Genomic DNA, 10,547 nt, shown 5'->3' on the forward strand with positions numbered 1-10,547 from the left:
GGGTCTGGTGGTACACATAGGTAATCCTAGGATGCAGGAGACTGAGGCAGGAGGATTATAAATTTGAAGCCAGCTTGAGGTACATAAGTGAGACCCTATCTCAAAAAAAGTTATTCAAGTTTTTTGGGGCACGAATAGATGGCTCAGTGGGTAAGAGCACTGGCTGCTCTTTCAGAGGACCCAGGTTTGAGTCCCAGCTCCTGCATGGTGGCTCATAACCATTTATAACTCCAGCCTCAGTGAACCTGATGCCTTTTTCTGGCCTCTAAGGCCACCACACATGTAGGTGGTGCACATACATACATGTAGACAGAACACCCTTACTCACAAAAATAAAGATTACAAAAAAGTTTCTGTGTCTGAGTTAATGATGACTAATAACATACAAACCAACACAACTATTATAAAACTTAACATTGCTACCCACAAGGTAATGTGTCTGAGACTGACCTCCTTCATGGGTAGATAGCTATATTCTGTGTCAGTTGGTCCATGTGTCCGTAGATGGTCCGTGCATAGTGGGAGAGAACAGCTGCGCTGATGTTTGGTTTGAATATATATTACAGACTTCCTGGGAAGGTCTGTTCACATAAATCCACTGTCAGGATTAGGATTCATCATAGACCTGCCATGCAGTTTTTGGAAACCCTTCCAGTTTATATGCCCAAATCTCCTGCTTGGGCAGGTGGCGACAGTATTTCAGCTTTGTCACATGACAGCTCCATGGGTCTCTGGTCAGTTATTTTTAATGGTTGACTTGCTGTTTTTCTTGACACCTGGAGGCACAGCCTACCTTCCTCCTGCTTGGGCAGAGAGCGGCGCCTTTGCTGAGGCCTGGGAAAGATGGAGGAGATCTATGGACACTTGAAGAGCTGGGTGTGGATTCCTCAGGCCACACTCTCTGGCCCTTATACCCCTTGGGAAACCTCACATGCCTGAGGCTAAGAAGTGCCCTGGTTTTTAATCACAAACTTCTAGAACCTTCCATAGCCCAGCTACTGCTCGGCCCAGTTCTACTACTCTCTTCCTGAAGTCTGTGTCCTCAAAGACTTGAGCAGAGTAAACAGGCAGGTCCTGCCTTCTCACTTCCGGCTTCGCCAGTCCCTCTGCATCCACTGCCTCCCCTCCTGTGCTGGAATTCTTGCCGAGGCTAGACCCTCACCTCTTCCAGGAAGTCTGCCTGACCATGCCCTGCTGAGGAACGATTAGGAGTTCTCTGCCCACGCCTGGCTTCAGAGCCTCCACCACTCTTTGGGTCACTGTCTCCGATTTGTCTCCCCCACCACACAAACCAGAGGATTCCTTGAAGGCAGAGCCAGGCTTGTTACTTTCTAATCTGTTCACCTTCTGGTCTAAAGCAGAAACCCCAAACATATGGACTAAGGATTCTGACAGTGGCCAGGCTTTCCCTGTTCCTCTTCATCCGCCCCGCTCCCTCCTCCACAGGTGCTCCTGTCCCTCCGGTTTTGAAGGGCCGACCTGTGGAGTGAACACAGATGACTGTGTGAAGCACGCCTGTGCCAACGGGGGTGTCTGTGTGGACGGTGTGGGCAATTACACCTGCCGGTGCCCTCTGCAGTACACAGGTAAGCATTGCAGGGGCAAAGCATCCCCATCCTTTGGGGACGCCAGTGTCTGCAAGGGCTCCAGAGAGGATTCTGGCATCTGTTGCCTCTTGCTTCTTCTTCCCCTAGGAAGGGCCTGCGAGAAGCTGGTGGACTTCTGCTCCCCGGATCTGAACCCATGTCAGCATGAGGCCCAGTGTGTGGGCACCCCAGATGGTCCCAGGTCAGTGCCACCCACTGCCGGTGACCCCAGCCTAGGCTTGGCTTCCTCTCTCCCTTCCTATCCCTCATTTGTTGGTGGATATGGTCTGGGTTCCTGAGAGCCATCATAGGGGTGGCTATGGACAAAGCTTTGGCCGCACAGCCCGGGGGTTGTGACTTGCTGCAGCTTGGCTCTGAGTAGATGCTGGCTGGACCGAGCCCATTGCTCTCATTGGGAACCAGGAGCAGCAGTGGAGTCCTCTTGAGGTGCTGGCAAAGGGATGTGAGAAGGGACTCCTCTGGAAGGTACTTACTGAGCCTGACAGCCATGCTCCAGTCACAGCCATTTATGCCAGGTTCATGACCTCTCACCCCGATCACAAAAGCCACAAAGCTCACAAAATTAAAGAGCCCTCCCAGAACAAAGCCTTACCTGAAAGGAAGGCTTGTGGAAGGCTGTTCACACTTGCCACTCCTCCGTGGAGGGTGGATATGGGTATGTTCTGTTGGAGTCTAGACTTAGCTATTTACTGGACGGCCTCAGATGCCCCTCATTTATATGCAGTCTATGACCTAAGTGTGGCCTCAAAGTTCGGAATTCCAAAACCTGTCCAGCCCCAGAGCAAGGAGTCACTGCACTAACTGGAATATGTAGAAGGGCTTGTCACCTGCAGGCTGCTGGATAAAGGTCATGTGGGATTTTGAAAATGTCACTCCCTTATACACAGTTCCATTCCTGGAATGCCCCTCCTCCCATCCATGAAGTCAGCAAAGAGTTATTAGGCTAGGACTTCCTGTGGTCTATGGCAGAGTGACCCGAGCCCAGGAACTGGGGCTAAGGCCAGGGGTAGAGACCTGAAGAAGCCTGCTATGTAGGCAGTAGTGTCCGGAGACTGTTGGGGACCAGCTAAACATGTGCAGTGGACTGCAGCAAAGCCTCTGTGAAAATGAGAGAGACATTGCACTCTGTTGTAAGGCACAGGAATGGGAGCAGAGATGGCGAAGCCAACCAGGGAGCAGTGTGCCATTTTATATGGTTGGGATAAACACTGTAATATGAGACAGGTTCTGTACATGTGCATATATATGCATACTGGGCTGAACGATATTCTTTCCAGCCTGAGAAGCACTGGGTTTGAAATGAGAAACAACTCCAGGGAAGAATGCAGTCTGCTTACGTGGGGTTTGGAATTGATAGTTCAGACAGGGAGCTGGAGAAATGGCTCAGAGGTTAAGAGCACTGCCTGTTCTTCCAAAGGTCCTGAGTTCAATTCTCAGCAACCGCATGGTGGCTCACAACCCTCTGGAATGAGATCTGACGCCCTCTTGAGGCGGAGACCTGGACAGTCGTCCTCGTCAACTTAGACCATGAGACCCAATATGGTTCAACAGAACCACCATATATGGGCTGCCCATGCATGCTTCAGCATTGCCAGAGCAAAAATTAATTAAATATTAGGGGTTCAGACCTCCACATCCATACAGCTCTGTCCTTAGTAAAAGAGACCCTGCAGAGATTCTCTGTCAGACACACAGGCTACACAGCCCTGGCCACGGATGAATGTCGGCTGACCCTCTCCCTGTCCACCACAGGTGTGAGTGTGTGCCAGGTTACACGGGTGCCAACTGCAGCGAAAATCAGGACGACTGCAGGGATCACCGCTGTCAGAACGGGGCTCAGTGTGTGGATGAGGTCAACAGCTACGCCTGCCTCTGTGCCGAGGGCTACAGGTGAGCCTCTCGGGCCACACTGTGAGCACTTCCCCTGCCTCGGGTGGGACTGGCAATGTCCCCTCTAGGGCTCAGGAGAGTAACAGTCTCATTCTGGGAGCTGAGTGCGGAAGGTTTTGGCGTGACTCCACCGGTCCCAACTGTGCACACTTGGGAGGGTCAAACAACCACTTAGAACTTGGGCATAGACTTCCAAACCTGTTTGTTGAAGGGCTGAAGATGGGAACAGTAAAGAAGGGGTTTAGAAGGAGTTTAACATCACGCTTCTGGATGTGGGCACTATTGGTTGAAAAGACTTTTTTCCCCTTCATCTCATTCAATTGTCTTGGCTTTCTTGCGAAAACTCTGTGGCCTGTAGGTTTAGGGATGCTTCTGTATGCTGTTCATACAGCATGCTGTCTTTATTACTGCAGCTTTGTGCTGAGTTTTTAAAATGGAAAAACTAAGTCCTCCTGTTTTTTTTTTTTTTTTTGAGGTTGTTTTGGTTATCCTGGGCTTGTTGAATTTTCAGGTTAGCTAGTCAAATTTTGAAAGAAAAAAAAAAGCAGTAGTTTGTGATTTGGTAGGAGTGTTATTGACCTGTGGAGCAGTGAAGGGAGCAGTGGTATTTTAATAAAACAATATTAGATTTTCCCATTCTTGAGCATGAACTACCTTTTGGCATATGTAGGCCTACTTTAGCTTCAACAATTGTTTTGTTGTTTTTTTGTGTGTGTGTGTTTTGTTGTTTTTAAAGTATGTGCTTCACACTTCTTTTGAAATATTTTTAAATTCTTATTTTATATGTATGGGTGTTTTGCCTGCAGGGATGTCTATGCACCAAGTGTGTGCCTAGTGATTTCAGAGGCCAAATGAGGGTGCCAGATCCCCGGGGACTGAAATTACAGATGGTTGTGAGCTGCTTTGTGGATGCTGAGAATCCAACCTGGGTTATCTAGAAGGGCAGCCAGTGCTCTTAACCATTGAGCTATCTTATCTCTCTAGCTCCTCATACTTAATTTTGGAATTATTTCCTAATTTTAATTCTCTAAAGGATATTATAAATAGAATTTATTTTAAAAAGATTCATTTATTTTACTTATATGTACAAGTGTTTGCCTGCATGTGTATGGGTGTACCAAGTACATGAAGTGGCCAAAGAAGTCAGAAGTGGCCATCGGATCTGATGGAACTTAGGTGTAAGTGGTTGTGAGCCGCCATGTAGGTGATGGGAACTGAACTCAGGTCCCCTGCAAGAGCAGCCAGTGCTCTTAACTGCTGAGCATCTCTCCAGCCCCCTCGAATTGATTTCTTAATTTGTTGTATATGCACTGATTTTGTAAATCAGGTTGAATTCTTTAATTAGTTCTAAGAGCATTGGTAGATCCCTTAGGATTTTCTCCTACAGGATAATAATATCTACAAATAGATAATTTCCTTCCTCTTTATGTGTGTAGATGTGTGTTTTCTCCCTAACTGCTCTGCCCATACCCTGCAGTGTACTGCTACATGAAGCTTGTGAGAGCAGGCACTCTTGGCTTCTTTCTGCTTCTACAGGGCAACATTAGCCTCTGTCCATCAAGTGTGATTCAGGCTGTGTGTGCTTTTGGGCTGTAGATTTCCCTTCTACTAACTTGTTGACGTTTCTTTGATTTTTAATATGTTACTATGATGTTCAACATTGATTGATTTCAGATGTTAAATCAACTCTGCGCTCCTGGGGCAAAACTTAAATGGTCATGACATATGTAATGTTTATGCTCCATTTGATTTGCTGATATCTTGTTGAGGACTTTCTGCCTATGTCCTTTAGTGACATTGCCTGTATTTGTTTCTTTCAGTGTCTTGGTCTCGCTTAGGTATCTGCATCTCAGAATCAGGAAGTGGTTGGTTTTTTTTTTTTTTTTTGTTATCTACTTCTTAGAAGAATTTGTTGAAAAATGAGGATTACTTATTTTTTAAATGTCTGATAGAATTCATCAGTGAAACAAACCCTTTGGGCCTGGGGAATTTTCTAGTCACTATTTCAATTTCCTTACTTGTTTGTTAGCATGAATTATTAGAGTCTTGAGTCAATGTGGGGAGTTTTTTGTTTCTAAAAATTGACTGATTTCATCTATGCTATCCAATTAGCTGGCACACAGTTGGTCACATGTGCCCTTCTAAGTCTCCCTGCCTCTTGTGTTGGGGGTTATTAGAACCCAGGGCCTTGTGCCCACTAAGCAAATGCTCTATCTCCTGCCACCTCCACAGGTAATTGCTTTATTTCTGGAAGTCTGCCAGCAATGTACCTGCTGTTATTTCTGCTTTCTGTAATTCAGGGCCTCCTCACCACCACCTCCATCACCACGGCTTGTATCTTAAGTCAGTGTTGTAAAATCTGCCCTGCAGAGTTACTGCCTTGGGGGGGGGAGTGAATCTTCAGCTTTGATGTGCATGCCAATCACCTGAGATCCGTTAGAAAGTGACTGGGGGGGGGGTCCTTTTCTGGGAAGGGCGAGATGATGCTGCAGGTGCCCCTCCTGGAACTCAGCTCCCTTGGAAAGCAACACTCACAAAGGACATCTTCTGGGCGTCCTTTAAGGTGAACTTTAAGGGTCCACTTTCTTAGGGTGCTTAGCGAATTTCTGACTAGCACAGTGGGAGAGATTCCCTCCCTCCGCTTCATTTGGCCCCACCCTCTCTGACTGTGTCTTTTCCTCTCAGCGGACAGCTCTGTGACATCCCACCTGCCCCCAGGAGCCCCTGTGAGGGGACCGAGTGCCAGAATGGGGCCAACTGCGTTGACCAGGGCAGCAGGCCTGTATGCCAGTGCCTGCCAGGCTTCGGTGGCCCTGAGTGTGAGAAATTGCTCAGTGTCAACTTTGTGGACCGGGACACCTACCTGCAGTTCACCGACCTACAGAATTGGCCTCGGGCCAACATCACTCTTCAGGTGTGTGTCTGGGGACCTGGTCACGCAAAGGGAGTCAGGGAGCAGGGCATCCGGCTCCTCAGAATGTCAGGCTACACCCCCGTCCACAGGAACCGAAAGGAACCTGTGTGGAGCGCTGTTATCCTCGGGTTAGGATGAGTCATCTCGGGGACAACTCTGACAGGATCCAGAAAACGAAGCTTGCCAGAGGCCTTGCCCACAGGGCTTAATCACACCTTCTGCTCAGCTCTGGCCTCTAGTGCAGCACATAGGCTTACTCCATGTGTCTGGAGTGATTTCTGGGCTTGTCTTTAACCAACAGTTTTGGGGTCCCCTAAATGCCCATTTTGTGCCTTCAGTGTCATCTCAGAACATCATCATGTTGAGGGGGACAAACCAGCTTCTACTTCAACAAATGGTGAAAAATCTGGCCTTTTGCTGAATATGTCCCAGAGGAAGAGAGGGAGGCAGATTTGACTGCATTTTCCCCAGTAGACAATGTGAACTCTTGACCCCTCTGCCTCAAATTCCATTCTTGGTCACAAGCGCCCAATCACCTCTCCTTTCCTTTGTTCTTTCTCTTCCTCAGCCCCTCAGCCAGGCTCAGCTCTCTCTTATCCCGCCTCCCTCAGCAAGGCAGCAGGCAGCTTATCCACTCAAGGCAAAACTCATCCCATCCAGTCCCAGCCCTGTTCCCAGCCCAACCCCAGCCACAGCGCAGGTCCTTCTAACATCTTCGCAAGGTCTCATGGTCACACATTAAAGGATTCTTCTTTGCCTGCACTCTAATTCAACAACCAATGGTTTCAGCGGAAGCTCTCTGATTGGCCAGGCTTTTGTTACATACCTACTCCTTGACCAATCACTGGGCCTAAGGAAATGAACTAGTGTGATTTATCCAGCGTTGGTCCATGTGCCCGCTCCATAGACCAGGGCATCAGGATATTTACCAGAAGAATGCAGGGAGGGAGGGGGAGCTGGACAGAAGGAAGCAATCGTGCTTCCTACGGCCATGGGGACCGTCCTCCCAAATCTCCAACCACAGATCCTGTTTTCCAACCATCTCCTTCCAGTATTAAAGGGCTCTAGCAGGGAGAACCTTCCAGAACTAGAACGTGTCTCCTCTCTAGTCCACTCCCTTTGTAGCCAGTTCCTTGAGGCTCCCAGAGGCCCTCACACCACACCGTGGTGGCTTTGTAGCCAGTTCCTTGAGGTTCCCAGGGGGCCCCACACCACACCGTGGTGGCTGCATACCGGCCTATTTCACACAGGGCAACTGGTCTTTTACCTGTTCTTGGGCTGATGTTTTTCAGGCCACAGCCATTCTTTTGCTGGCAGGTCTGCAGTGAATGACAAGGGAGCCTGGGACTGCTGGCCTAGGCCAGCCTCCCTGAAGGAGGGGCGTCTGGCCAGGTGGAGGAGGAGAGGGGAAAGAACGTTTTTCATACCCTTCCAACCTTGAGTCCCCTCTGTTCGTTCACCTGCCTGTGCTGCTTCTGTGAGGGGTGGCATGGGAGAGAAAGTGCCTTTGCCTCTCAGGTCTCTACAGCAGAGGACAATGGGATCCTCCTGTACAATGGGGATAATGACCACATCGCAGTTGAGCTGTACCAGGGCCATGTCCGTGTTAGCTATGACCCAGGCAGCTACCCCAGCTCTGCTATCTACAGGTAGGAATCCCTCAGGCTGTCAGCCTTCCTTGGGTGGGCATGCCAGGATGTGGGGCTCCTGGGCCAAGAGGAAAGGCCATGTGGTCTCCTGAGTCCAGCCCACTTGGATCTGAGGCTCCTAGGCACCCATAGTTCCCCATCCCACCTCACCTCAGAGGCAGCCCCTAACTGGGGAAGAAACTCTCTCCAAAAGTCCCAGCCTCTCCTGGGCCTCAGAAAGGGGGAGCAGCAGGCATCAGGCCAAAGTCCGCATAGTCCCCTTGAGAGATTTGTCTCCTTGGGGAGCAGTGGCTGGGTTGATGGCCTTTCTGGGAGGTGCCTAGCTTGGATCTTCCTGAGGCCCACTCCCTGGGTGGGGTACCCCCATCTCTTTCCAGTGCCGAGACGATCAACGATGGTCAATTCCACACTGTTGAGCTGGTCACCTTTGACCAGATGGTGAACCTCTCCATCGATGGCGGCAGCCCCATGACCATGGACAACTTTGGCAAGCACTACACGCTCAACAGCGAAGCCCCCCTCTATGTGGGAGGTGAGGACCTTTCAGACAGAAAAGGCCTGTCACCTAGTTATGGTGATGGTGTCCCCAAGCAGGGGCCTCCTGTGTTTTCTGGTCTGAGGCTGGCCAGGAGAGCTTGTGCTACGGCTGGGGAGGTGCCAAAGGATGAGGTGGTCCTACTGAATGGTTAATCTGGTGGATTGTGCTGTCCTGGCTGGTGTCTAGCTGCATTCTGGCCAACCTAGACTAACCAAGAAGGGGCTGGTCAACAGGTCTGGGTCTTTTCCAGCTGTCTTCCACACCACGGGCACCCTTCTTGGCTCTGGACCAGTCTGGGATTCATTTCTAGTCTTGAACCCTAAGAGGCCAGAAACACTGGAGGCTCAGCATAGAGTCCTGCATCAGCTGGAGGCTCCCCAGTGGACCCGCGGATGCTGCAGTCCAGGAAGGGCTGTCCACCACCTGCAACCATCCACATGCTGTCTCAGCCTGGGGAGGGCCTGGCCCCCTATGTGATCCCTGCTCTGCCCCTACTACTTGAGGCTTTCAGATGAGCTCCTTAGCGTGCCAAACAGGAGCAGGCAGCCTCTGCCTTGGGGTGGCTGCAAAGCCACTAGCACAAAAGCAGATGGCAAAGTACCCTGCACATGAGTTCTTCACTTTGACTGGGATCTCCAGGAATGAAAGCAGGTGTCCCAGAGGGAAGGAAGGAGTCCCAGGGGGGAAATAGCCAGACTTAGGGAACAGGCATTCTGGAATCCAGCTGGCCAACTGGCCATGCCTAACCTGACCTAGCTCCGGTCCCAGAGGAAGTAGACTTTCCACATCTTTCTGGAAAGGAGTCTGATCCTCCGGGGTGACAAAGGGCCTCTGCAGAGACAGGACAGAGCCCAAGGGCACGAGGAGACATCGCAGAGCTGTTTAACAGGCACGGTTCAATCCCAGCACAGTCTAGTGTTTCTTCCTGTCACTTCAGGTATGCCTGTAGACGTGAACTCAGCTGCCTTCCGCCTCTGGCAGATCCTCAACGGCACCAGCTTCCACGGTTGCATCCGGAATCTGTACATCAACAACGAGCTGCAGGACTTCACCAAGACGCAGATGAAGCCGGGAGTGGTGCCGGGCTGTGAGCCCTGCCGGAAGCTCTACTGCCTGCATGGCATCTGCCAGCCCAATGCCACCCCAGGGCCCGTGTGTCACTGTGAGGCTGGCTGGGGGGGCCTGCACTGTGACCAGCCAGTGGATGGCCCCTGCCATGGCCACAAGTAAGCCTGGGAAGGACCAAGAGAGTCATCACCCTTACTCATCGGTCCTTTTTCTGCAAGCCCATTTGCTTATGGCAAGCACAGCCTCACCAGCTGTATTTTTAAATCTTTAAATTGGAGCATATGGCCTGATACAAGATATTATTAATTATTATTATTATTATTTGGCTTTAACCTCTTATTAACTGGAAAAGAACAAGCATAGAATCAGATTTCCCCCTCCACCCCTTTAAATCTTGGAAACAGAACCAAGTGCAAGGCTAGGAGTGGTGGGACTCCCCTCTGGCTGGTCCATGGTCTAGCCTGTTCTCACAGTCCTCTTCTCTGTCCCTTCTAGGTGTGTCCACGGGAAATGCGTGCCCCTTGATGCTCTTGCCTACAGCTGCCAGTGCCAGGATGGGTACTCAGGGGCTCTGTGCAACCAGGTCGGGGCTGTGGCAGAGCCCTGTGGGGGCTTGCAGTGCCTGCATGGCCACTGCCAGGCCTCAGCCACCAAAGGGGCACACTGTGTGTGCAACCCTGGCTTTTCAGGCGAGCTGTGTGAGCAAGGTCAGGGGGCCCCCTCCTGACTGCCCTCTGCAGGGTCCCTCCCCGCCATTCTGCCGTAGGAGCTTCATGTTATCATCCTCAAACCCCAGCAAGCCCTACATCCTTGTCCTCCTCCTTCCCTCCCCTCTGGTACATAGGGGACTTCTGGGCTTCTGTGCCCTGTCCTCTAGTCAC

The 10,547-nt window shown here is 50.6% G+C and overlaps 1 protein-coding gene across 1 annotated transcript in view; it reads left to right on the plus strand.

The window, feature by feature from the left end:
- Window positions 1–10,547, plus strand: part of Slit1 (slit guidance ligand 1) — a 154,423-nt gene that overhangs the window by 140,245 nt on the left and 3,631 nt on the right. The window contains exons 29-36 of the mRNA XM_048452878.3: window positions 1,447–1,586; window positions 1,695–1,788; window positions 3,360–3,497; window positions 6,183–6,411; window positions 7,930–8,060; window positions 8,438–8,592; window positions 9,536–9,824; window positions 10,162–10,373. Of these exons, the coding sequence (XP_048308835.3) occupies window positions 1,447–1,586; window positions 1,695–1,788; window positions 3,360–3,497; window positions 6,183–6,411; window positions 7,930–8,060; window positions 8,438–8,592; window positions 9,536–9,824; window positions 10,162–10,373 (1,388 nt within the window). The remainder of the gene's footprint in view (window positions 1–1,446; window positions 1,587–1,694; window positions 1,789–3,359; window positions 3,498–6,182; window positions 6,412–7,929; window positions 8,061–8,437; window positions 8,593–9,535; window positions 9,825–10,161; window positions 10,374–10,547) is intronic.

Source organism: Myodes glareolus, chromosome 7 (genome assembly GCF_982192425.1).
Source record: "Myodes glareolus chromosome 7, mMyoGla1.1, whole genome shotgun sequence".
Lineage (NCBI taxonomy): Eukaryota > Metazoa > Chordata > Mammalia > Rodentia > Cricetidae > Myodes > Myodes glareolus.